This window comes from Podarcis gaigeae, assembly GCF_964106915.1.
Source record: "Podarcis gaigeae genome assembly, chromosome: 2".
NCBI classification, from domain to species: domain Eukaryota; kingdom Metazoa; phylum Chordata; class Lepidosauria; order Squamata; family Lacertidae; genus Podarcis; species Podarcis gaigeae.
The window spans coordinates 14,664,916-14,692,784 of record NC_139679.1 but is presented as its reverse complement, the minus strand read 5'-3'; the positions used below and the strand labels follow the sequence as shown (position 1 = coordinate 14,692,784).

At 47.5% G+C, this 27,869-nt stretch overlaps 1 protein-coding gene across 2 annotated transcripts; it reads right to left on the bottom strand.

The window, feature by feature from the left end:
* AMHR2 (anti-Mullerian hormone receptor type 2) lies at positions 1-27,842 on the bottom strand. 2 transcript variants are annotated; one of them, XM_083728914.1, is made up of 10 exons: positions 27,225-27,842; positions 20,486-20,635; positions 16,788-16,868; positions 14,453-14,592; positions 13,457-13,684; positions 12,696-12,810; positions 11,250-11,410; positions 9,864-10,011; positions 3,123-3,259; positions 1-1,347 (listed from the first exon to the last, which is right to left on the bottom strand). In XM_083728914.1, the coding sequence occupies exons 1-10, from the start codon at positions 27,478-27,480 to the stop codon at positions 1,219-1,221; spliced, it is 1,545 nt and encodes a 514-aa protein (XP_083585040.1). In that variant the 5' UTR covers positions 27,481-27,842; the 3' UTR covers positions 1-1,218. The 2 variants fall into 2 exon arrangements, with proteins under 2 accessions (XP_083585040.1, XP_083585041.1); XM_083728915.1 differs by having other exon boundaries at positions 20,549-20,635; positions 27,225-27,841.
* Between the last annotated feature and the right edge of the window lie 27 nt (positions 27,843-27,869).

Here is a 27,869-nt window from a genome sequence, read left to right as displayed (position 1 = left end):
GACTTTGTATATTTAATATTTTATTGATTTTGTTTTAAAAAGTGCAAACATTACAAAAAGAGAGAGAAAACAAAGAATAAAAAATGTAAACCATAAAACGTCACAGCCAGGAGGGACAAAAGCACAAAGATACAGCTCAGCTTCAGAGGGATAATAACAAAGTACTGACTCATAGAACGATTCCCTTTACAAGATATATAAAAATAAAAGTATTCTCCACCTGGGAGTTCCATCATTATTAAGAATAAAGATTCCACAAAGTCTCCGATGAGTCAGGCATTTTGCATATACCAGTGATACTGGGGGACAATGTGCCTCAATATTTGTGTAAGAAATAAAATCATGCCGTATAGCAAAAAATGGTCATTCAAGCTCTGCCCTTTGGACATGTTTAGTTTACGAGATACCTGTTCAAAGAGGGCAATTTGTCAAATCTTTGAGTACCAGCAATATGTGAAGGACTCTGAAGTCCTGGCAGCAGTTATCTGGGGTATCAGGCCAAATGCCTTGTATAAACTTATTTTGTTTGTGGCAAATGTGCATATATTTGTTTTATTGCTGCTGGACAAAGAGCGGCAAGTAGCTCCACTGAGCACTGAAGCCCACCCATCAGCCCTCCCTTAACTAGCCATTGCACATATCCTTTTAAGCCTATTTTTACTGCATAAAAGGATAGGGACTTGTCTTTTGCTTGACAGAAAAACAGACATTATTAGGATACTGAATTTTGTGCCCAGTACCAGTTTGGCATCTTACACGGCAGTCCTATGTAAATCTACTAAGAAGTTAAGTCCCAGTGATCCTTACTCCTAGGAAAATATGCCTGGGTTCCCAGCCCAAATCATAGTATATAAATGGCTTTTGCAGTGCTGCAGGAAGTGATGTAGGAATGGGAAGATTCAAGTGATGGAAAGCCCAAGAATGGCTAGATGAAACGAGAGGAAGGTGCAGGTTGGGACCCACTGGTAAACAAGTGCAATTCAAGTTGACTAAGTGGACAGAGCTCATTGAGTTGATTAAGTGGACAAGGTTTATAAAAACAAAGGAAACGAAACACATCTATTCCACTCTGATGAGGTCCAAAATCATGGTGAGAAGCCATGCATGGTGGGACTTTCCTTCATGGCTGCTTATTCTTGACAAAAGGCAAAAGAACTATTTAAGCAAGGGCTGATGTCTAGGTAAACAGACTGTGAAGCATGATGTGTTTCAGCCTCGTCATAACTCTTTCACGAGGCCCTCAGCATACAGCTTCTGCAGCCTCTGATGGGCACATTCAGCTTGCAAGCGAGCCTCTGGTTCAGGATCCCAGCAGTCCTCGAGGAGCTCCTGTAGACAGGCAGCAGCCTAGGGAGAAACACAGAGAAGCGGCAATGGGTGTCAGGAGACACAGAGAACTGGAAGATTCATTATAGTGGGAAGCTATAGCAGGGGCAGATGTTTGGAACTGTATGAAATGTTGGCTTTAAAACAGGTCTGCAAAAACAAACAACCCACTTGTCTGCAAGTGAGATGGGCCTCTTCTCATCCCTCCACTGGCTTTCTTCCTCCTCTCGCCTCTAGCTCTACAGTCCTTGCTTTTGCCTTCAAGGTTTTCCTCAGGCTCGCCCCACCCTCTTCCCATTCTTATCTCCTTACATATCCCTGCCTTAGACCTTTGCTCCCAGATCTCTGCCATCTTCAGCTTCCGAAAGGTCTCTGGCTGTCTTAAATGCTCTTATTCTCTTTTGCTGACCTCAAGCTGACTCCAAGGTTTTGTGTTGGCCCCCCTGCCAGGCAAAAGGCTGGAACAGGAGATCGCTGAAATGTCTGGGAAAATCTGGACATATGGCAAGCGATGTCAGAAGTCTAGATGTCTAGGCTTTGGCGGATTTCGAGTTTTGCTCAACAACTTTGTGTCCGGATTTTCACTTTTTGAAATATGACAACCCTATTTTAATGGCTAGCAAGCAGGCTTCTAAGTAACACAGTGGCTGCCATTTTATATATTTAAAAAGACTGGCAGCCATTTTGTCACCCCCTTTGCAGTACCATAAACGACTGACATACTTCCGTGTGGGCAGACAATGTTTTCATTTCAATCATCTGCTAATATCGGTAGGCTGATTCGCAAAGTTGCTATAAACTGCGAAAGATTATGCGTCTTTCTCCCTCCATATTAAAAACACTTCCCTCCCTCCTCTCCCACCCGCAGTTCGAGTTTTCATTATCATTCCTTAACCAAGAATGACTGCAGCACTGGGGCAAGATTTGTTGCCCTAGAATGGCAGAGCTCTTTGAATCCACTTTAACTGTGCAAACCCAAAGTTCTGGTTCGTGAGTGAATCGCTCCCACAAAATACTGACGTTTTGCAGGCGCCCCAAGATTTCAAAACCCTTAGCAGATTCTCAAGCAGGACCCTTTGGGAGAGTGTTGTAAACAAAAATTGCCCTTTTTCCTTATGGGGTATCCAAGAGCCCATATAGAGTCCTTAAATAGGTTCCCTATTGGTAGGAGAAGATAACAGAGGCCAACCAGAGAATATTGAGAAGCAAAGCAGCTAGTAAGCTTGATCTTTATTGATCTGTTGCAACAGAGGAACCCAGAAAAATGGAGCACAAGGCCTTATAAAGACTTTTGAAATTGCCACCCTGTAAATCAAGACCACCCCCAGAAACATCATACATACATCACAGAAGGGGTGTAACCTAAGACCACCCCTCAGATACATCATACCTACATTACAGAAAAGGCGGTCTTAAAACAGAAATTTGAATGTTGTTTTTCTCCTGTCCTTGTTTATCTCCTGTCTGGCAGGTTACTTGATTGGATTGCCTGGGTAGCCTGGCCAGTCTTTTGTAATGATAAATACTTAGTTCCTGGGCCAGGTCACAGACTCACACCCTATTCATATCTTAAATGTGCCCTTAAGACAGGATTTGTGAGGAAAGAGACAATGGGAGGTTTCCCACTTTGACCTTGCAGAGAAAACATTTGCTCAGTTTAGGAATCAAAATGGTTCCAGGTCAGTCTTCCTGTGCTGATCTATGTACGTGCTTGGTTGGTACGCTTATGAACATTTAACATATATCTAAGACCTCAAAATTCCTATCACAAGAGCAAAGACCTTTCTTCACCTTACCTGCCCAATTCTCCTCCAAGCAGCTGGAATGGCCGGCCGACCCCTTTCCACCACAGCCAGACTCCGCAGTTGACTATATGTAGGGTTGCTGCCCAGTTCTGCTTCATAGGCTAGCTGGAAGTCAGGGACCCTGTTTTCTGGAGAGAGGCAGAAGCTGGTGAGGTTGAAGATAGGGGATTTCCATCTTGTCAGCACAACAGGCTCACTGCACTACCAGCACCCCACAATCTAGAACCTGTTCCTACTTCAGAGGCCCCGTTCAGAGACTGCTAAATATTATTTCCGCATGGCAGCTGTAACGTCTGAAACGGCTTTCAGTGAGCTCAGCCTAGTTGTGTGGGGGCGAGTGTCCATGCCAGCATCTCTCAGCCCTGCTGTGAGTTAGGTCAAATCACAGAGATTATCCAGTGTTATAGTTACTGTGTTGAGTGCCACCAAGTGGATTTTTTTTTTAAGCTTTCATGCAGGAGCTCCATAAAGTGCCTGTAGCCTAGATTTGGAGGCTTAATCACTCTGCTAACCCAAACAGCAGTGATAGGTACAGGGCCGGATTTAGGTTTGATAAGGCCCTAAAGCTACTGAAGGTAATGGGGCCATTTATATGTCCAGCTGTCCTTTGTCAACAACAAATTGTGTTGAATACAGTGGTGCCTCGCAAGACGAAATTAATTCGTTCCACAAGTCTTTTCGTCTTGCGAGTTTTTCGTCTTGCGAAGCACGGTTTCCCATAGGAATGCATTAAAAATCAATTAATGCGTTCCTATGGAAACCGCCTTCAGACCAGGTCCGGGGACAGTCTGTCCCCCGACCTCTTCTGAAGGCCGACGGGGGGCGAAAGTCTTTGCTCCCCGCTGCCTGCCTTCCCGGGAGAGCGGAGAAACGCAGCGCTGTTTCAGTCCAGGACCTCTTCTGAAGTCCAGGACCTCTTCTGAAGGCGGGCGGGGGGTAAAAGTCTTTGCTCCCCCCCGCCTGCCTTCAAAAGCCATCCAGGATAGCGGGAAGCGCTTCCCTGCTATCCCGGACTGCTTTTAAAATGCTGGCGGTGGGGAGCAAAGCCTTTCGGCCCCCGCCGGCCTTCCTGGACCTCTTCTGAAGGCCGGAGGGGGGGGAAAGGCTTTGCTCCCCACCGCTAGCATTTAAAAGAGGTCCCCAGAGATTTCCCTATGGGCTTTCTTATTGCGAAGCAAGCCCATAGGGAAATTCGTTTTGCGAAGCGCCTCCAAAACGGAAAACCCTTTCGTCTAGCGGGTTTTTCGTCTTGCGAGGCGTTCATCTTGCGGGGCACCACTGTATATGCTATATGGTAATTTATGGACCTAATAGGTATCTAGAGCCATTTGCACACAAAAAATAATATGTATTTGTAATTGTTGAACTGAAATACAATTGGAAATGTGCATCCAGTTTCTTTTCCTTAATTTTTTTGGGGGTCCCCACGAGAGTGGGGCCTTAAGCTATAGCTGGTTTAGCTGATATGTAAGTCCAGCACTGGGTAGGTAGACCCAAAAAACAGACATCCCCTCACAGAAGCACTTCAGCTTGGAGGATACAGCATGTTCCCAGCATTCAAGCTACAACATATTGGAGAGGGGGGTTGGGGAGTCCTTCTTTGCCCAACTAGTGGAGCTGCTGTGTATTGCGGTTCCTGTCTTGAATATCCTTGGTGAGTGTCATGAACAAACATTGGATGGTACCTTTGATAGTTGTGGCCTGAAGCAGGGTGGTGTTGCTTACTGCTGGTAACCAAGAGGTAAGGAATCCAGTGCGGTGTGGACACAGCAGCAGACCCAACTAGGTACTCCTGCCACTGCGCTCACACCACACAGACACCCCAACCGCCACTGCTTTTGGGCCCTGATCCCTCTTAGCTACTGGCAGCAACCTGAACATGGGGAAGCTTGATGAGCACTACCATACGACTGGCCTTTGACATCACTGATGGCATCCCTGCCCCTCCTGGCTACACACTCTGGGCCAGCTCCAGTTTTGAGAGGACAAAGTGCTCTCTTGGGATCCCTCTGCTTTGCCAGTGAGCAGGCCCAATGGCAGGCTTACCTGGTGATGATGGGCAGCAGCTCATCAATGAGAACCAGGTAGTGTGGAGCTGCCATTTAAATCTGCTGCAATGCCCTTCCCATAGCAATCATTCTGGGTCATTGTTGGAAATTTAAGAGACCTGCAGATATAGGGCAGTATAGAAATTTAATAAATAATAAATACATTTAAATGGTGGCTCCACGCTTCCTGGTGCTCCCTGTGTGGGATGGGTTTTCATGGGCAGAAGAGGATCTCTTAATTGCAACTTATCCCTTCAGGCACCTATGTGTGTGGGTTGAATAGTTTCAAAATCCCATCCTTGGCAGCAAAATTAAAAGCACAGGAATTGTTTTGAGCACGTGAAGCTAAGAAAGTAATCTGGTTTCCTTCCCCCTTCTCACCCTGCTTAACAAAGAATCAGGCAAAAACTTGGAGGGACTGGATAATCGATTTGGAATTAATTAGAAAGGCATTATACAATGTATGGACTAGATACAAAGATCTCTTAGTAAGAAAAACACCAAAATGGATTTCACCAATGGAAGTACAGGCCCAAAAAAAGTTAAATATGGAAAACAAACGGTTGAGGTGTTCAGATTTGTTGTTAGAGAATCAGGAAGGTTTTAAATTAAAACCATTTGAACAAATTAAAGATAAAATGAATTGGTTGCAATATTATCAAATTAACGAATTATATAAGATGGATAAGAGAAATGGTTTTGCAACAGAAAAAACCAAATTGGATACGGAGTTGTTAGATACTAATGATAAGAATATGTCTAAAATGTACAGTTTGTTGTTGGAGTGGCATACAAAGGATGAACAAGTTAAATCGGTCATTATTGATTGGGCAAGGGATGTGGGACATAATATAATGATGGAGGACTGGGAGAGGCTATGGAGGAAAGGGGTTAAGTTCACTGCATGTACGATGTTAAAGGAAAATATTATGAAGATGATGTATAGATGGTACTTGACCCCTGTAAAATTAGCAAAGATTTATCACAAAAGTGATAATCTTTGTTGGAAATGTAAAAATGTAAAATGTAAAAAAGAAGGTACTTTTTTCCATATGTGGTGGACTTGTCCCAAGGTGAAAGACTTCTGGGAGAAGATTTATAATGAACTGAAAAAAATGTTGAAATATACATTTATTAAGAAACCAGAGGCCTTTCTCCTTGGAATAACAGGTTTAGAATTGCCCAAGAAAGATGTTAAATTATTTTTGTATGCCACAACGGCCGCTCGAATATTACTTGCTAAAAATTGGAAAATACAAGAACTACCAACAGTGGAAGATTGGCAGATGAAGATGATGGACTTTTCGGAGCTAGCTGACCTGACTGGAAGAATCTGCGACCAGAAAGAAGAGGAGTTTCAAGAGGACTGGAGGAAATTCAAGGACTATTTGAACAAATATTGTAATATAAAAAATTAGAAATTACTTGAAAGAAACAAATAGGCCTAGGACAAATTAAGTTATAATTAAATAAATGGGATTCAGAATGTCAAGAAAAGTGAATAAGATGACTATAATTGGAAATTGTTTTAGTTTAATGATGATATTGGAAAGCTGTTACTTTTAAATTACAAGGAAACTCAGAGGGGCGGGATTTGAGGAAGTCAATCAAGATGTTTAAAAAGTTGGATTTGTGAAGAATTAAGTTTGTTATTATTGTTTATTTGTTTATTGTCCCCCCTTCCCCCCTCCCTTCCCCCCTTTCCTTTTCTTTTCTTTCTTCTTCTTCTTCTTCTTCTTCTTCTTCTTCTTTTCCTTTTCTGTTTCTGTGTATTATTCTGCTTTGTGGCTTGTGTTATTATGGTGGAAAAATGTAATATAAAATTATTTTAAAAAAGAAAAAAGAATCTGGCAAAAACTTGTAAAGTAAGTTTAAAATTGAGATTTACTTACTAATGTTTTTAGAATGTTGAACTATTTTGATTGTTGTTAGCCGCCCTGAGCCCAGCTTCGGCTGGGAAGGGCGGGATATAAATAAAAATTATTATTATTATTATTATTATTATTATTATTATTATTATTATATGCATCGGTTCACAGAAATGGCAGCAGTAAAACCTATGCGGCAAAATACTTATGTTTACAGTATAACCAGGGTCAGGCATGTGCCAGGAGATGGAGCAAGCACAAAACATGGCTGCCCTCATGGCTGGTCAAAAGGAAGTGAGAGAGGAACAGGAAGCACTATATGCTCCTTCTTTTCCAGGAGAGAAGGGGAAATGACATCACACAGAGCCCTCTCTACCAATTGTATTTCTATAGTCTGAGTCTATATATTATAGTCTGCCTATCAGCAATACAGCTCTGTAGAACTAACTCCACCTCATGCTAACTAGCAAAAATATGCATTTCTTAGGTTTGGCTGCTTCCACACTTTAAGCACTGTAAAACTGTTGCTCAGGGCAGGCTTTAGCGGTGGGGCCCCAGGGCCCCGGGCCCTAGCAACAGGCCGGGGACTCCAGGTGCCAGCCATGTTGTGACTCAGCAAAGCCATGACTCACAAGGCTGATGAACAGGACAACTCTCAAGGCAAAGTGAGAAGGCTCTTGTCAGGAATATAAATGTCTGAAGAACAGAAAGAGGGAGACGATCAAGGAAACTGTGCGAGAATGGAAGATAGCATGAATACCAAGATACAGTCATACCTCGGGTTGAAGTTGCTTCAGGTTGAGTGCTTTCGGGTTGTGCTCCGTGGCGACCTGGAAGTAACGGAATGCGTTACTTCCGGGTTTCGCCGCTCGTGCATGCGCAGACGGTCAAAGTGACGTCACGCGCATGCGCGGAAGCGGCGAATCGTGACCCGTGCACATGCAGATGTGGGTTGCGTTTACTTCAGGATGTGAACGGGGCTCTGGAACAGATCCCGTTCGTATCCAGAGGTACCACTGTATAGGGTTGCCATATTTCAAAAAGTGAAAATCCGGACACAGCTATTTTAAAGGAAATTCACCAACTTCTGACATGGTGATTTCCGATTTCCGCCTGAACACTGTTTCCGGCTATGTCCAGGAAATTCTGGGCATATGGCAACCCTCCCAAGATACCCTCATGCCAGGAGCTCAATCTCACCCCAAAAGCTGAGTGCGTGAGCAGAAAACGCTTGTTTTTCATCAACAGCATGCCATGCCCTGGAACTGTCACCAGGTGGTAGCACAATCCACACCATCACCCTCACTTCAGAAGCCATCCTGTTTCCCTGCATCTGGCAGTGGGACCTTGAGGTGGAAGTTGAGGCCACTGTCACAAGGCGGGAGCATCTGCAAACCAGGTGGCAGTATGCCTCAGGGAGCAGAACCACCTTCTAACAGTGCCAGCGGCTCAAATAGCTATAGATCAGGAATGAGGAATCTGTGGCCCTCCGAGTGTTGCTGGAGCCCATCATTCCTGCCCATTGGCTCTGCTGGCTGGGGCTGATGGGATAAGGAGCCCAACAGCATCCGGAGACAGGGCCGGCTCTAGCTGGAGGCAGAGTGCGGCAGCTGCCTCAGGTGGCAAATTTTGAGGGGTGGAAAGTCTCTAGAAAGGTGCATCATTGTGGTCTGCCCTGCAGCCCCTAAGCTAGCTTGCTGCCCTGGCATGGCCAGTGCACCAATGAAGCAACCCTCCTCGGGCAGCATACTGCTCTCACCCCACCAGGGCGTGAGCCCAGATCTTGGGGGCACCAAAAGGTCTCAGGCCGACCCTGTCTGGAGAGCGCACAGGCTTGTCACTGACACTGCTGACGGCCAGTGTGCAAGAGAGCCAGACCACTCTGCAGCCATGGGCAAGGGCTTTAGGAGTTAAAAGAGCACTTGTCCCATGAGAGCTTTTTGAACTCCCCAAGGTGGAGCAGGAGGGGAGTGAGCCAGAAGCTGCCAAAACTGCAATGCTCTGTGTTCAGCCTCACCATTTGTTGGCTTGTTGCATTTGTGAAAAGCTAAAAACATTTTTTGTGGAACGACAGAGGCTGCTTCCAGATGACCTGTTCATTGGGCCTTCACCCAGACTTGTTTGCAGGGAGATTAGACAACAGTCAGCTATTGGATTTATTTGCAGTGAGGTTAGACGATGTGTTATCCTCCTTATTGCAAAATGTCTAGTGTTTTGGTAGCTCTGTTGTGACATACCCTCCTCCCCAACTCTAACTGCACAACCCGAATTTGGCGGTATGTGACCGAATCCCACCCCAAAATAGAGACAGCCTGGAAGCGCCTAGAAATGGGAATAATGTTGATAAAAAGATGCATGGGGTGATGAAAAATGGTAAAGGACCCCTGGACGGTTAAGTCCAGTCAAAGGTGACTATGGGGTTGCAAGGCTTTCAGGGTGAGGGAGCCAGTGTTTGTCCCCAGACAGCTTTCCAGGTCATGTGGCCAGCATGACTAAACCTCTTCTGGCGCAACGGGACACCGTGACGGAAACCAAAGCACACAGAAATGCCATTTACCTTCCCACCGCAGTGGTATCTATTTATCTACTTGCACTGGTGTGCTTTCAAACGGCTAGGTTAGCAGGCGCTGGGACAGAGCAACGGGAGCTCACCCTGACATGCAGATTCGAACCGCCAAACTTCTGATTGGCAAGCCCAAGAGGCTTAGTAGTTTAGACCACAGCGCCACCCATGTCCTATAATGGGGTGATGACCTTTGGGGCTGTGGATGAGCAGTGCTAGGCTGCCTCTTTCATCCTCTCTCTCGTTTGCTCACCTGGGAAGAGTGCAGAGCATCTCATCAGGCTTTCCCACAGCACCAGTGCCATGGAGTAGACGTCAGCCTGCCTCAGCGCCGAGCCCAAGTCTTGCAGGTTCAAGCTCTCGTCCAGAATTTCAGGAGCCATGTAGCGTGGAGCCCCTGCCTAGGGAGAATGTGGGTGAATTATGGCACCAGCTGCTTAATGCAAGCTTTGGATAGGAAATGGTTATGCTCAGAGTGGGCACATCCTGCCTTTGTACACCCTGGGCCAAAGCTAAATGGAAAGAATTGAGGGGATGCTCATCAAATTTGCAGGTGACACCTAACTGGGAGGGGTAGTTAATGCTGCAGAAGACAGAATTAGAATTCAAAATGACCTTAACAGATGGGAGAACTGGGCGCAAGCTAACAAAATGAATTTCAATAGGGACAAATGTAAGGTTCTGCACGTGGGCAGGAAGAACCAGATGCACAAATATAGAGTGGGGGATACCTGGCTTGCTAGCAGTACATGTGAAAAGCATCTAGGGGGTTTGGTGGACCACAAGCTGAACATGAGTCAACAGTGTGATGCAGCAGCAAAAAAGGCTAATGCTATTCTAGGCTGCATCAACAGAAGGATTGTGCCCAGATCAAGGGAAGTAGTAGTACCGCTCTATTCTGCCTTAGTCAGACCACACTAGAAATACTGTGTCCAATTCTGGGCACCACAGTTTAAGAAGGATGCTGACAAGCTGGATCGTGTGCAGAGGAGGGCAACCAAGATGATAAAGGCATCGTGTTTTAGAGTTCTGTCTTCCAGCCAGAGAGAGACTTGACTTCAAACCCCTGCTGAAATGAATCACATGGTGATGATGGGCTGTTCTGCTCTCTCAGCCTAAACTACCTCACAGGGTTGTTGTTGTTGCTGTTATCACTACAATTTATTACCTGCCCTTCACCCTAAAGTCCCTGGGCAGGTTGCAGCAATTAAAATACAACAGGAGAGAAAACTGAGTGGCTTGGAGGAAAGTTGGGGTGTAAATGTGAAAAGGAAATACATTCTGTGAACTGAATAAAGGAAGCAGACTTTGCATATTTTGAGCAATTTCCTTAGCCAGAGCAGCAGGCAGTAAGTTTTGCAAAGCACTGAGGACTCCCTTGCCCTACGCAGCCCAGTTCCAAGGCAGCTTATAGAATCAATATTTATGTCACGTGGCACATAGCTGTGTCCTCTATCGCTCTGCGGCTGCTTCGTCCCCACAACATCTCCCGCATGAAGCAGCTCCCTCTGTCTAATGGTTGAGCAGCCCTGCAATTGCCATCCCCACTATCTTCTTGTGTCCCGATATTGCCAAGCCTTGGTGCTACCCCTCTCCAAACTGCTTCTTGTTCTGTTCAGTCCCTTAGCGATGCAGGTACCTTGCGGACAATGCCTTCTGTGGGACCCTCTCTCCACGCCTCGTGGCGCCCAGGCAGAGTCATGGCGAGGCCGAAATCCGTGATGACGCAGGTCCTGTCCTCCCGCACCAGCACATTCTGGCTGCTCAGGTCTCGGTGTGCCACCCCAGGTTTATACAGGCCTGGTACCAAGAGGAAGAGCGTTAGCGGTGGCATGGCTGACCCAAAGCTCAGGCTTCATCCACCATGAACTTATCAAGACAATGAGCAGCGGGGAGAAAGCAGAGAGAGGAAGAAACAGAGCACAGGGTTGCATGGGAAAAGGTTTGACCCCCAAGCAGATCTCAGGTAGCAGGGGAGGGGAATTTTCTTTCTCCTAGATGGGCTACTTTCCCAGGTTGACGAGTCCCATCCGACTGTTGTAAGAATTTTAAGGTCCCAAATATAGAATATTCATAAATGCACACATATCTAATAAAATGAACCATGTTTTTGAAATAGCATGGGAGAGCAATCCTGAAGCCATTTTGACTCTCCCAATGACCTCAAATATTCCTCTGCAGTAAGGGAGGCAAATGGGGAAAGCCTTCCCATTGTCTTTTTTGCTTTTGTTTTAAGGGCGTATTTGCGTATGGGTAAGGTGAGTCTGTGACCTGGATTCAGAAGCTAAAGTATTAGACATCACAAAAGAATGGCCAGTCAGCCCAGGCAATGCAATCAGTGACCATTATCAGGTATCTTGGCAAGCAGGATTTCTGCTGTAGACCGCCTCCTGTGATGTATTTCTGCTGTAGACCACCTCCTTCTGTGATGTATGTATGATATTTAGGGGTGGTGGTCTTGGGCTACAGGGTGGGCAATTTCAAAAGTCGATATAAGGGCTTGTGCACCATAGTTCAGGGTTCTCCTCCCTCCTGCGTGTGGTGAGTGGGGACCCTGTTGCAACAGTCCCTTGAGTAAAGATCAGGCTTACTAGCTGCTTTGCTTCTCAGTATATTCTGGTTGGCCTCTGTTATTTTCTCCTACCGATAGGGAACCTACTTAAGAACTCTATATGGGCTCCAGAATAGCCCATAAGGGAAAAGGAGCAGTTTTTCTTATAACATGACCCTCTACAGCTCGTGCAGAAAGCGCCTTCTTGTCCATTGGGCCCACTATTGGTCTCGCCCGCTCCTTCCACTGGAACCTGTCCTTGCATGCAGGGGAAGTCCCTAACTCACTGTTTAAGACCCATCAGCTGCCCTCACCTGGTTTAGCCAGCTAGTCACAGATGTTCCCACGGGGTGGCTGCTGTCGCTCACAGCTTCTTGGAGCCACAGATTAGAGCAATGAGAACATTGGTGGACGAATTACCCAGAAGGAGCACAACATGTTCCCCACCAGAGGTACCACCCCTTCCCATACATCTAAGGAACAATAAAACACATAATGGTGATGATGAGCACCCCTGAGCCCACTGCCTCTTACCTTCCTTCCACAGCTCCTTGTGTAAGAAAGCAAGGCCCCTGGCAAGTGAGGACCCTAGCTTGAGAGTGACATCCCAGGAACAAACATGTTGCATGAGGAAATGCCGTAGAGACCCCTGTGAAGAAAGCACTATGCAACTCAATGCACATAAACTAGAGCAGTCTGACAACTGCAAGCTTGTGAGAATTGCAGAACTGAGAAGACTGCTGACTGTGAGAATAAGGTCTTAGTTGTGGAGTACTGTACTCCTTTAGAGAGATGCAGGTGGCGCTGTGGTCTAAACCACAGAGCCTAGGGCTTGCTGATCGGAAGGTTGGTGGTTTGAATCCCCGAGATGGGGTGAGCTCCCGTTGTTCAGTCCCTGCTGCTGCCCACCTAGCAGTTCGAAAGCACGTCAAAGTGCAAGTAGATAAATAGGTACCGCTCCGGCGGGAAGGTAAACAGCGTTTCCGTGCGCTGCTCTGGTTCGCCAGAAGCGGCTTAGTCATGCTGGCCACATGACCTAGAAGCTGTATGCCAGCTCCCTTGGCCAATAAAGCGAGATGAGCACAGCAACCCCAGAGTCGTTCCAACTTATAGAGCAAGAAGGCAAGCACATAAAATGCACCGTGCTGTGCTTGTAATCAGGCAAATAATGTTTGTGCATTATTATATGCAGGCAAATATTTGCTCCAGACACACACGTATAAATTACCACTTGTGTGCACCATTGCCTGGGCACAACCTGAATCATATCACTAGTTCCTGCATGAGGCACTCACCAGAGGGTACAGCGTCAGCACCAGGAGGCCGCCCTGTTCCTTGTGTGGTCCTCCACACCCGGCAGCCAGAAACTGCACAACGTTGTCATGGCTCATCAGCGGGAGGCTGTGCACAGCCCACTCGGATGCAAATTGCCGGTAGCACAACGCAGGGAAGGCTTTGATGGCCACAGGCTGCTGGCGGAATGTTCCTTGCCACAGCTTGGAGAACTGCCCCTCATGAAGAACCTGTGGGGCAAAAAGAATTTGGGTGAAAGAGCCTTTCCCAACCCGGCGCCCTTCAGGTGCTTTGGAATACAATTCCCACCACAACCATCTGGCATGAGCAATAGTAAGAACCGATCCAGACCTTGCGATCATCATCGGAGGCCCTTCTTTGTGTGCCTCCTCCTGCCTTAGGGCAGCAACAAGAGAATGGGCCTTATCTGTGGTGGCTCCCTGGTTGTGGAATGCTCTCTCCAAGGAGGTCCACTCGGTGCCTTTGTTAGATATTTTTAGGTGCCTGGCAAAAATATTCCTCTTGAAGCAGTTAGGATTGTAAGGAGAAGGCAAAAACGACACAGGTGTGTGTGAGAGATGTAGCAAGGTCAGATGCAAAAGAGAAGCAGGGCCTGCCCACCTATGAAGCAAAGTGAGGCAACTGCCTCAGGCAGCAAGATCCACATGAGCAGCAGATCTGGCCTCCAAGAAATGCATGGTGCCAGCAACAGCTGCAATGCACTCCTTGGAGGCTGGATCTGCCGTCTCCTCAGTAGTGCTCCCTCCTTTTGGAAAAGAGGAGATGCTACTGGTCTGCTCCCACCCTGTTCCTCATGTTTATATTTACTGCGTGCTTGTTACTGACGTAGATCTTCCCTCACCCCTTCTTCCCCTGTGGGGAGGAGCGCCATTTTGTGTTTCGCCTCAGGTGCCCAAATGCACTGGGCTGCCTCCGAAACATAAAGCAAGCAAACTAGGGTGACTCTCAGTGGGCTCAGGGTCCCCCACAACTGATACCTGAAGGAACTGGAGATCTGGAAGCTCCTGTGTGGGCAGTTTCCTCTCGGTTTTTGGCTCCGAGCTCGTAGTGACCTTGGTGAGCTCACCGCTTTCTTCTGGGCTCAGGAGCACAGCGAGGACTTTCCACTGCCTTAGAACTGCAAGGAAAGAAAAATATATTTGCTCCTGCAGTAAGACAAGCGCCCCAAAATTATCAAAGTCCTGCAGAAATTATGCAGGTGTTCACGTGTTTGCCTAATTTGTATTGCTGGTCATGGGGAGGGGTGAAGGCAATGAAGAGGCACGATCTCTGGCCACTAGAAATCCTGCTCAGCCTTTCCTCACCCAAACTTGAAATTTCAGTGAGGTATGTAGTGGTTTCGAGATGCGGGTGGCGCTGTGGGTGAAACCATAGAGCCTAGGACTTGCCAATCAGAAGGTCGGTGGTTCGAATCCCTGCGACGGGGTGAGCTCCCATTGCTGGGTCCCTGCTCCTGCCAACCTAGCAGTTCGAAAGCACATCAAAGTGCAAGCAGATAAATAGGTACCGCTCTAGCGGGAAGGTAAACAGCGTTTCCGTGCGCTGCTCTGGTTCGCCAGAAGCGGCTCAGTCATGCTGGCCACATGACCCGGAAGCTGTAGGCCACCTCCCTCGGCCAATAAAGCGAAATGAGCGCTGCAGCCCCAGAGTTGGTCACGACTGGACCTAATGGTCAGGGGTCCCTTTACCTTAACTTTGATTATTGCTTTCATTTTATGGCTCAATGGTCTCGCTAGATAGTAAAATTGCTGTTTAATTGCTGTTTTAGGGGTTGTTTTTAAAAGCCTGGAACGGATTATTCCGTTTTGTATTATTTTCTATGGGAAAGCGTGCCTTGGTTTTGGAACGCTTTGGTTTTGGAATGGACTTCTGGAACGGATTAAGTTTGAGAACCAAGGTACCACTGTATTCAGAAGCATTGCTGCCTCCCATAGACTTCTCTTCCATGCGTTTGCCTAATTCTCTTTTAAAGCCATCCAAGTTGGGAGTCATCACTGCCTCCTGTGGGTGGGAGTTCCATAGTTAAGCCATGTGTTGTGTGATAGGAATTTTGAGGTCTTAGATATATGGTAATGTTCATAAGCGTACCAACCAAGCACATACATAGATCAGCACAGGAAGACCAACCTGAAACCATTTTGATTCCTAAACTGAGCAAATGTTTTCTCTGCAAGGTCAAAGTGGGAAACCTCCCATTGTCTCCTTCCTCACAAATCCTGTCTTAAGGGCACATTTAAGATATGAATAGGGTGTGAGCCTGTGACCTGGCCCAGGAACTAAGTATTTATCGCTACAAAAGACTGGTCAGGCTCCCCAGTAACCTGCCAGACAGAAGATAAACAATGACAGGAGAAAAACAACATTCAAATTTATGTTTTAAGACTGCCTTTTCTGTGATGTAGGTATGATATATCTGAGGGGTGGTCTTAGGTTACACCCCTTCTGTGATGTATGCATGATGTTTCTGAGGGTGGTCTTGATCTAGAGGGTGGCAATTTCAAAAGTCTTTATAAGGCCTTGGACGCCATTTTTCTGGTTTCCTCCTCTCTCCTGAATGTGAGGGGAGCACCCTGTTGCAACAGATCAATAAAGATCAAGCTTACTAGCTGCTTTGCTTCTCAATATTCTCTGGTTGGCCTCTGTTATTCTCTCCTACCAATAGGGAACCTGCCGTATTTTTCGCTCTATAGGACACACCAGACCACAAGACGCACCTAGTTTTTGGAGGAGGAAAACAAGAAAAAAAAATATTCTGAATCGCAGAAGCCAGAACAGCAAGAGGAATTGCTGTGCAGTGAAAGCAGCAATCCCTCTTGCTGTTCTGGCTTCTGTGATAGCTGTGCAGCCTGCATTCGCTCCATAAGACACACACACATTTCCCCTTACTTTTTAGGAGGGAAAAAGAGAGTCTTATAGAGCAAAAAATACGGTATGTAAGGACTCTATATGGGCTTTTATCCAGTCCATATCACCAGCCCAATTTGCATTGCTACGCAGGAGACGGCAAAGCCGAAGTCACTGTTTACATGTTTGGAGAGAGCTGGCAGGAGGAAGTGTAAGGCCAATGGGTTTGGGGGGTCATCATCGGAGCCCCTGCTGAGTTTTGGGCATCGGCTGGTGCCCAGCAATGCTGACTCCTGCCACCCGTTCTGTGTGTTTGGGTTTTCTATGCAAGGCCAGCAGAGAGTCTCCTGTCGCCGTTCTATGAGCAGCCTGCAGATGTGCTCCCTTCTTCCCTCGCCTCTAGCTGAATGATGCCGTGTAGCAACCCTTATTGCAAATGCCTTGCCCCCACCCCCAAAGTCACAATACCTAGAAACGCCAGACAGCCCAGGAAGAGCAGAAGAATGCAGGAGGTAATGATCCAGATGTTCCCGCTGGGCAGTGACGCAGCTGCAGAGATAAGAGGGGAAGGTGATCACAAACATCTCCACTGCAGTGGGAGAATCGGTTCAGCGCGTTCCACATTTCGGAGGAGGAGGAAGGAGAACAATCTCTTGCAAACCCCTTTCCCAGGGTGTGCACTCCCAAGCATCTTGGCTTCAAGCCTTGGGCTTGGATCCCACCAGCCACTCCTCCCTCCCTCCAGGTGCTCGCAGGCCTCTGGCATGTCCTTCTCCAAGACCTCTTTGCCCAACCCTGGCATCAGCTTCCCTCCATCTCCACGGCACTTTCCTCTGATGTTTTAATTAAAATTAAAATTGGGCAGGGGCGGGAAGGACATCTCCCACTCCATAGGCAGCCCCCTTCTCATCTCGACAGCCAACATTCCTGCATCCTCCCCGTTGCCTTCCCATGTTTGAAGGCCTTGCTGTGGTAACTGCAGTGTTCTGGCGGGGGGCGGGGAGGAGAACCGAGAAATGCAGTCACTGCAACACTTTGTGCAAAAATGTGCAAAAGAAGCAACAGTACAAGGCCCTTACACATTCTGTCTGGGGCTGGCGGGAGTTGCGCATGGCCCCAGATAGCTGAAAGGGACCTGCTAGCAAAGGCTGCAATCGATTGTAAAGCTTCGCGAGGGCAGGGACCTGCCTTTTCCTTGCGCTATTCTGCAAAGAGTAGAACATACGCCAGGGGTCAGCAAACTTTTTCAAAAGGGGGCCGGTCCACTGTCCCTCAGACCTTCTGGGGGGCCGGACTATACAGTGGTACCTCAGGTTACATACGCTTCAGGTTACAGACTCCGCTAACGCAGAAAGAGTGCTTCAGGTTAAGAACTTTGCTTCAGGATGAGAACAGAAATCGTGCTCCGGCGGCACGGGGGCAGCAGGAGGCCCCATTAGCTAAAGTGGTGCTTCAGGTTAAGAACAGTTTCAAGTTAAGTATGGACCTCCGGAATGAATTAAGTACTTAACCTGAGGTACCACTGTATTTTGGAGAGAAAAAAATGAACAAATTCCTATGCCTCACAAATAACCCAGAGATGAATTTTAAATAAAAGGACACATTCTACTCATGTAAAAACACCAGGCAGGCCTCACAAATAACCCAGTGATGCATTTTAAATAAAAGGACACATTCTACTCATGTAAAAACACACTGATTCCCAGACTGCCTGCGGGCCGGATTTAGAAGGCGATTGGGCCGGATCCGGCCCCTGGGCCTTAGTTTACCTACCCATGATGTACACTGTATAAAATAAAATGCAGCCTGGGTTGCACTCACTGCAAAGCTATCTTCAGTTTCGCAAAGCAATGCTTAGCTTGTTTCCTTTCTTTATCTCGCCAAGGCCTAGTGTAGCACTCCTGAGGGGGAAAGAGTGCCCTGTGTAGTCTAGTTTCTCTGAGGGAACATGGCTGTTTTCTTTTCTCATTCTTTTGTCTCTGGGGATGTTTGCAAAACAGATTGCTTTCAGCAAAGCTAAACCGCCAAGACGAGAGAGCCAGGTTCAGTTTCTCCCTCAGCCATGACACTCAGAGGATGGTTTGGGGTCAAATCTCAGCCTAAGCCAGGAGTGAGCAAAATGTCGATCTGCTGCTGACATATTTCAGGGTGATTCGTGGTCAGTGCTTTTTTTCTATGAAAAAGTGTTTAGGGGTACTCTCATTTTGACTCAAGAAGATCACCACTTTATAGTTCAAATTGGGGGAACATAAATACAGTAACTGGACAAAAGTACAAAGATTCACAAAATGTTTAGGGGTATGCGTACCTCTACGTACCCCCCGAAAAAAGCACTGTTCGTAGTAGTAACTGTTTCTGCACTCCCAATTGTTTAACAATAGCAACAACGAAAAGATTGTTTCCCCCCCGGAATTAGGTGGCTGAAAAGCAGAAAAAATGGGAAGTGGAGAGGGAGAAGCAGGAGTGGTTTGTGTGTGAAAGGGCTGGGAGGTCATGTCTGGTTGCAAAAATAAATTCCTGGGCTGAGCATGTGTTGTGAGACACCTTGAATTCTAAGCATGCAGAGCTCCCCTGTTCCATTGTGTGGCTTCTGTGACTGGTTAGTGGGTTTAAGAGTTTTAGTAAAAAAAAAAATGTAGGTACGTCAAGCCTGAAATCTGCCTACTCCTGGCTGAACCCACCTCACAAGGTTGTTGTGAGGATAACCATCCACCTGCTTTGTATCCTGCTGCCACACTTCACCTTGCCTCATGTCTGGGCTGACCCAACCATGGTTCTAGGTTCTAGGACTCAGGCTTAGAATGTGTGCTTTTGTTGTGCTTACCCATAGACACCCCTGTGCTTCCAGTGCTAGAAAACCAGAGAATTAGAGCCAGTTCTGCCCTCCCTTCCATTTGAACCCCCATTTGGGTTCAGGACATTTTTTGGAGGAGATGTTTTGGAAGGGAGCCCTAGTCCTGCAATCTGATAGTTCCCATCGGAGTAAGCAGCTCCTGCTTCTCCAAACTGTACTTATCAGTCTGACTCAGAAATGTGGTGTGCTCCCTCCCTGCGAGACTCTCAAGGTCTTTGCTGAGTGAGTGGGTCACCCCCACCCCTGATATGCAGGAGTGCACCTGTGGGTGGGATGTGGGAGGGGAGACACAACTCTTCTCACAGGGGTTTGGAGGAAGCCTGGGCAGGAAACAGGAGCGAAAAGAAAATAGAACTGTGAGGGAGGAAGAAAAGACATGGGAAGGGAATACAGTGGTTTTAAAACCACAGAGCCTAGGACTTGCCGATCAGAAGGTTGGCGGTTCAAATCCCCGCGGCGGGGTGAGCTCTCGTTGCTCGGTCCCTGCTCCTGCCAACCTAGCAGAAAAGCACGTCAAATTGCAAGTAGATAAATAGGTACCGCTCCAGCGGGAAGGTAAACGGCGTTTCTGTGTGCTGCTCTGGTTCGCCAGAAGTGGCTTAGTCATGCTGGCCACATGACCTGGAAGCTGTACGCTGGCTCCCTCGGCCAATAAAGCGAGATGAGTGCTGCAACCCCATAGTCGGCCACGACTGGACCTAATGGCCAGGGGTCCGTTACTTCACCACAGTATTAGAATTACACCCCTATGGTTGCAATCCTAACTTTTCCAAAAGAATTCTGGGAACTGTAGCTACAATGTCAAGCATTCTTAACAAAGTATGTTGCCTGGTTTTTTTTATAGGGTACACAATGTGCTTTAATGCATGTGGTTAGGATTGTGCTGTTAGTTTCTATTCTAGGGTTGCCATATGTCCGGAATTTAAATGATGGAAGTAGTATTTGCAGGAGGGGGGGACTGGGAAAATGTCTGAATTTCCCCCCCAAAAAAGCTCAGCAACTTCCCCCCCAAAAAGCTTCTTTTGTGCCCGGATTTCTCTCACTTTAATGGTCCTAACATTTGCCGATCAGTTGCGATCCATGCCCTGCCTCCTCCTCCTCCTCCTCCTCCTCTCGACTTTCTATCCCAGGCATCCCCAAACTCCACCCTCCAGTTGTTTTGGGACTACAACTCCCATCATCCCTGACCACTGGTCCTGTTAGCTAGGGATGATGGGAGTTGTAGTCCCAAAACTGCTGGAGGGCCAGGTTTGGGGGTGCCTGTTCTATCTTGTAACTCCCCACTGACCCCTGACCCCATAGACCTCCTTACCCTTCCTCTTTCCAGGCCCAACATGGCTGATGTTAGCATTACACAAATCAGATCTGCACCTACAGGACAAAGTAACCGTTTTGGCATCCTCAGAAGATCGAGACTCACAGGCTGCAGAATCGCAGGCATCTTTTTCACTGATCCAGCAACCTGGATGGGCAGAAGACAGGGATGGGGGACAGGGAAAGAAGGGAGTTCAGATAAACAGTTTAATCAGGGGAACATCGCATCTCCGTAACCTTGAGAGCTAGATTCCAGGCACACCCTCCTTGTGTGCCAGTTTTATCTGCTTTGTTTGCATAGTTTAAATGTTATTTTGTTTTTCTGCTTTTCACGGATTTGCAAGTGCCCCAGACAGCTATAAATTTAACAGATGGAAAGGGGGGGGGGGGGGGGAAGCAGCATACAAATGCAGAGAACAATGAGCAGGAAAAGAGGCTTTAAATTCAGCCTGCAGGTCCTTCAGTGTCTTAAAAATATATGTGCCACTATGAAGTTAACACCGTAGTAAATAGGAAAGGGACCAAGAGAGAACAGTTTCTTCAAGGCTGTCCCAGGAAGTCCATAATCGTGCTGGGATTTGAATTCAAGATCTGATTTCCACCGTTCCTCCCATTTTCCTCAGCCAACCCTCACTTAGTCCTTGTGGGACCTGGGGTCCTCCCCCCCCCCCCCACATATTTTGTAGGGACTAGAATTCAAATATGATGATAAATTGAATTTTTGCGTCTCGGTCCTGTATACCTGAAGGAGCGTCTCCACCCCCATCGTTCAGCCCGGACACTGAGATCCAGCACCGAGGGCCTTCTGGCAGTTCCCTCATTGCGAGAAGTGAGGTTACAGGGAACCAGACAGAGGGCCTTCTCGGTAGCGGCACCCACCCTGTGGAACACCCTCCCTTCAGATGTGAAGGAAATAAGCAGCTATCGTATCTTTAAAAGACATCTGAAGGCAGTCCTGTTCAAGGAAGTTTTTAATATTTAACGCTGTACTGTTTTTAACACTTGATTGGGAGCTGCCCAGAGTAGCTGGGGAAACTCAGCCAGATGGTCGGGGTATAAATAATAATTTATTATTATTATTACTATTATTATTAACCATTGGTCCATATCCTGATTCTCATCCTGCATTTGGACACTGCATTGTGGGCATGCGTCTCTCATCTCCAAGCATCCACACTGGTTTGCCCTGAATTAGTGCCCAGCCCACACTAAGAATCACGAGAGAAGCTTCCGACTTGAAAGAACCCATAGCAGCATTCTATGGTAACCAACAGCTATGGGCCAAAGAGCGGTGGGTGCAAAGTTGTGCTCAATATCGGTCTCCCCTGAGCTACTATTCTACCTTCCTTGGGTTGCTGCCAGGGTCTTGCAGAGACAGGCAGAGGCCCAGGCCAGGTAGATAATGTGCCCCCCCCCCTTTTTTTACCCTGGGGATAACTGAAAACTTATAAATAAGTAAGTACAGTGGTACCTTGGGTTACATACGCTTCAGGTTACACACTCTACTAAGCCAGAAATAGTGCTTCAGGTTAAGAACTTTGCTTCAGGATAAGATTAGAAATCGTGCTCCAACAGCACGGCAGCAGCGGGAGGCCTCATTAGCTAAAGTGGTGCTTCAGGTTAAGAACAGTTTCAGGTTAAGAACGGACCTCTGGAACGTTAAGAACTTAACCCGAGGTACCACTGTATATAAATAATTTCCACAAAAGTTATGCTAACAAATACTGTATTTTTTGCTCTATAAGACTCACTTTTTCCCTCCTAAAAAGTATGGGGAAAATGTGTGTGCGTCTTATGGAGGAATGCAGGCTGCGCAGCTATCCCAGAAGCCAGAACAGGAAGAGGGATCGCTGCTTTCGCTGCGCAGCGATCCCTCTTGCTGTACTGGCTTCTGGGATTCAGAATTTTTTTTTTTCTTGTTTTCCTCCTCCAAAAACTAGGTGCGTCTTATGGTCTGGTGCGTCTTATAGAGCGAAAAATACAGTAATTTTATTTCATGGCTTGAACCGTATCTGCATATAAAATGGAAAATATAGATATACAATAGGGCTTTTTAAAAATACATAGGGAAAATATTATTTTAAGTATTTACATTTAAAAATGCTTTCCTAGCTTTCTTTTCTGCGAATTCTTGAATTACACAGGAAAAATCAAGCAACTTCGTCTTGAATATGCTGACCGAGGCCCCCTTTGGAATCGGAGGCCCGGGCCAAGTGGCCCATATGCCCCCCCCTTTTTTTGGGTCTGGTTGCTGCTGGCCCATAGCCTGCAAAATCTGCCTGTACTTTTAAAATGTGTTGGGGAGGAGGGGGGATAACTGGGTGGTTCTTGTTCTTGGTCTTATTATGCATTTTGTGTTTTAATTTTGTGATTTTATCTTGTGAACCGCCCTGAGATCTGTGGGTATAGGATGGGATACAAATTAAATCAATCAATCAATTATAGTAATAATAATACTTTCACTACTGCCCCCCCATGGATGCTAACAAAAAACAAAACTAAAAAAAAGCTCAACAACTTTGGTGCCTCCCCAAAAGAACAAAAATCCTGGCTACACCCATGTTCCTCACTGGCCCTATTTTGCATTCTGTATATTTTTGCTTGGCTGGAATGCGCCCTTGAACTCTGATAGTGCCTTTTGCTTCTGTGGATGGAGGTGGGATGGAGGAAGAGAAGAGAGACAGAGAGTGGTACCTCGGGTTAAATACTTAATTCGTTCTGGAGGTCCGTTCTTAACCTGAAACTGTTCTTAACCTGAAGTACCACTTTAGCTAATGGGGCCTCCTGCTGCCGCTGCACGATTTCTGTTCTCACCCTGAAGCAAAGTTCTTAACCCGAGGTACTATTTCTGGGTTACTGGAGTCTGTACCCTGAAGCGTCTGTAACCCTGTAACAGTGGATGTACCACTGTAGTAGTCTACTGAAAAAAGATATAGAGCGGTACCTCGGTTTAAGAACACTCCGGTTTAAAACAATTTGGTTTACAAACTCCGCAAAACCGGAAATAGTGTCCCGGTTTGAGAACTTTACCTCAGTCTAAGAACAGAATCCGAACGGTGTAAGGGCACCGGTGGCAGGAGACCTCATTAGGGAAAAGTGCACCTCAGTTTAAGAACGGACTTCCGGAACGGATTAAGTTGGTAAACCGAGGTACCACTGTAATTCGCACCTAGTGCTTTGCCCACCGATTGCCTCTGGCCCCACTCACTACTGGCATGTGGCCCCTGGAAGGCTGCCTAGCAAGAAATGTGGCCCTCAGTTACCCAGCCCTGACGCAAGGTTTTCCTTCAGGCCTGCTCTGCCTCACCTGCCATCAGCTTTAGGGAGGTGCCCCTCTTTCCTTGCAGCGGTTCTCAACCTGTGGGTCCCCAGATGTTGTTGGACTACAACTCCCATTATCCCTAGCTAGCGAGGCCAGAGCTCAGGGATGATGGGAGTTGTAGTCCAACAACATCTGGGGACCCACAGGTTGAGAACCGCTGCAAGTCACATGCTCTCCTTAACATCCTTGGGAAGCCTGGGGTTGTGTTTTTTTTTTTTTTTTTTGCAGAGTTGAGCAGGAGAACATCACAGCGTAACTAGCCAAGGAGTGGAAGCGGGTGGGATTCTGTGGTGAGTTAGGGAATGCCAGGCTTCCAGTGGGGAAGTCTGCGACTGGTGAGCTCCCACTGTGAGCCACAGGTAGTTGCACGTGTGGCAACGAAAAGGTTCCTCTCCCGGCCGAACTGCAGAGGGAAAGGTGGGAGTTGCTGCTTTTTTGGTACACGCTCGCGCAAGGTGCACCCTGACCTCATCTTCCTCGTCTCTCCCCATAGCAACCGCCAGCTCCTCAGCCCTCTTTGGAAGGGAGGGAAGAAGGGTCAGCGTGTGTGAGAACGCCAGCCGGGAGCTTTCTCTTCGTCTTTTAAAACTTCATTTTTATCTTTTCAAACAGCTACAATGAGGGACTAAAGTCTTGCAGCGATACATTTAATAAGCTGGGGTCTGATATATGTTGGCTGGGAGCGATTTCTAAGGCAAACACCCCCCAGCTATCTGTTCTCCACTAGTTTTTTTCTTCTCTCTCATATTCTGAGGAACGCAGTAAGTGTGGCATAGTGGTTAAAGTGCTGGACTACAGCAGAGGAGAACCCAACTTCAAATTCTCACTCAGCCCTGAAGCTCAGTGGGTAACCTTCAGCCAGTCACTGTCTCTTAGCCCATAACAGGGTCGTTGTGAGGATAAAACGGAGTAGCTGAAGAAAAATGATGTTCTTGGAAAATAATGGGATGGAAAATGCAATAAATAAATAAATGAGGGCTCCAAGTGATCATTGGGCAGATCCACACCACACTTTTAAGGCTCCATTCAAAGCCTGTGACTTCCCACAAATATTTGTGGGAACTGTAGTTTCCCCTCACCCTCCCCAGCACCCTTAACAAACTACAGTTCACAAGATGTTTTGGGGGAAGCCACATGCTTTAAATGTGCGTTGAATGTGCATTAAATGTGTGGTGAAGTGCAACTCTCTCTGAGCATGACGTGGTTCAAGCAGTTTGTTTTGGGAAGCCTAGGTACCAAAATCACCACACAATGTAAAACTGAATACGCAGGAAATGTTTGGCATGCTTGTAAGGTAAAGGGTAAAGGGACCCCTGACCATTAGGTCCAGTAGTGACCGACTCTGGGGTTGCAGCGCTCATCTTGCTTTATTGGCCGAGGGAGCCGGCGTACAGCTTCCGGGTCATGTGGCCAGCATGACTAAACCGCTTCTGGCGAATCAGAGCAGCGCACAGAAACACAGTTTACCTTCCCGCCGGAGCGGTACCTATTTATCTACTTGCACTTTGACGTGCTTTCGAACTGGTAGGTTGGCAGGAGCAGGGACCGAGCAACGGGAGCTCACCCCGTTGCGGGGATTCAAACCACCGACCTTCTGATCGGCAAGCCCTAGGCTCTGTGGTTTAACCCACAGCGCCACCCACGTCCTTGTTTGTGGAAGCCTAGGTACCAAAATCACCATACAATGTAAAACTGAATACGCAGGAAACGTTTGGCATGCTTGTAACCTGCCATATGTCAGGGTGGGTGAGTCCAGCCAAGCATGTATACAAATTGAAAAATACTTTTCACATTTTTTGTTAAACTGAAGGCTCTGCCTTAGCCCCTCAGCTGTGTTCAGTTGCACCGGCAAGCCGTTATGTGACAGTACACATTCCTACATTGGATACTTTGGCTGAGATTCCTGCTTTGCAGGGGGTTGGACTAGATGACCCATGGGATCCCTTCCAACTCTACAGTTCTATGATTTCATATCTTCTCACTTATTATCAAGCAGAGCACTTCGACCAGGTGGTGGTGGAAGCAATTCACTCATTCGGCTGCAAATCATCCAGCAAATGAGACATCAGATGATGAATGTGCTTGCAAATCAGCCAGTAGAATCTACCGTGTACACACAGAAACAGGCTCCATACACACCATACATTTGAAGTGCATTCCCCAACCCAAGACACCTGGAAATTGTAGTTTTACACACAGACCTGAGCAGTGGCGTAGCGTGGGTTGTCAGCACCCGGGGCAAGGCAAGTAATTTGCACCCCCTAACCCATGGATTTGCGCCCCCTAACCCGTGGATTTGCGCACCCTAACCCCCAGATGTTGCGCCCGGTGTGGCCGGCCCCCCCTGCACCCCCATGCTACGCCACTGGATCCAAGCTACAGTTCCCAGCACCCAGCCACAGAGCTATGGTGCAGAGCTGTTCCTCCACTAGCCCCTCAACCCCTTCTCCAACAAATCAACCTGGGAAATCCATCAAACCGGATTATCCCGGAAGCAGAAGGCAGCACAACCCTCTGAAGTCACTGTAAAAACTCTCAGATCATTTGTGCTACACTCTATGCTGCTAGGAATCACTTTTGATGAATCCCCGTGCCTTTTAATTTGGCAGAAATCAACAGCAGCGAGTAGAGGCTGCTGCTCAGTTTCTCCCTTTCTCATGGTGCTAATTTTCCAGGCTTTGTTTCCACCCCGGTGCCAATATATTTCTGCTTGAACATTCAGTCTAGCACAGTAGTTTTTAAGGGATGGCAGGGAAGAGAGCTTGCATTAGGGACACTCAGGTATACTTGACGACCCTTTCATCTCTCTTGCAGGCTTATGGATCTAGAGATGAAATGTGTGCATTGCTGGGGAAGACTGTAGCTCAATGATAAGAGCATATGCTTTTATTGCAGAAGGTCCTGGGTTCAGTTTCCAGGATTTCCAGGTAAGACTGGGAGAGAACTGTGTCTGAAATCATGGAGAGCTTCTGCCAGGCAGTATAGACAATACTGAACCAAATGGACCCATAATCGGACATGGCATAAGGAAACCCCTTTGTTCTAAGCTTGTAGAGTCCCCATCATCTCATTCCCATGCAGCAGAGTCCTTGTCTCTAAAATCTACGTGCTCTAAAATCCCACCTCCCTTTGGATCCGAAATCATGTGAGCTTTGGGCGTTCCGTCTTCCTGCCAAACCACCACATCCCATCCTGCCTCCCAGTGGCGTAGCGTGGGTTGTCAGCACCCGGGGCAAGGCAAGTAATTTGCGCCCCCTAACCCGTGGATTTGCGCCCCCTAACCCTAACCCCCAGATGTTGCGCCCGGTGCGGCCGCCCCCCTGCACCCCCCACACTACGCCACTGCTGCCTCCTTTCCCACCTAACCCCCTAAGGAAGAATTGTAGCAGCTCCTCCGTCCACCTTTGGTCCTCACCTTGCAACTTGGCTTGGAGATGTCCTTGGGTCAGGTTCCAGATACCAAAGCAGCACTGGTTGTGAGGGCACTGGATGGTTCTGTTGTGGCCGTCCTCCGAAATTAAGCCCTTGAGATGCTCCATGCCTTCCATCAGGGCATTAGATCCATAGGAGACGCAGCTGCGGTTTTTACTCAGGGCACTGGTGCTCATCGCTTGGCATCTCAGTAGTATTAGCCAGGCAGACAATCTCCAAAGCAGCCTGCAGGGCCCCATCTACCCTCCAAGAGCACCTGAACTGGATATGCAAACCTAGCTTGCCCGCCTAGGAGTTCCTCCTCCGGGCCCAGGTGGGAAGGACTTGGCTGGCTTCAGCGTGTGGGATGGGGCTGGTTGCTGTCAGCGAGTGACCGCAAGCGCTGAAGCAGGGGAGGGAGACAGCACATCTAGGCAAGGAGGGACAAGACAGATTTCCAGTGGGTCTGCCTTCATGCCTAAGCAGATTGGGTATAACAGCTTCCAATGCCACCATACAAAAACACCTCCCACGAGACAGCAAAACAACTCCCTGCAAACTCCAGGAGGGAGATCTTAGATGCCCTAGCCTGGGGTGCCCCCCTAGGCAGCTCAAGGACAGAGTTTCAGATTTGAAGAATATTGTTATG

Bases quoted from the DNA above. Each gene is read 5' to 3' on its own strand.
- AMHR2 (XM_083728914.1), bottom strand. From the start codon at position 27,480: ATGGGGCCCTGCAGGCTGCTTTGGAGATTGTCTGCCTGGCTAATACTA. The intron at 20,636-27,224 runs GTGAGGACCAAA...CTGCCCATCCAG, and splicing joins TCTCCAAGCCAAGTTGCAAG to GTTGCTGGATCAGTGAAAAA. The intron at 11,411-12,695 runs GTAAGAGGCAGT...TCTTGGTACCAG, and splicing joins CAAGGAGCTGTGGAAGGAAG to GCCTGTATAAACCTGGGGTG.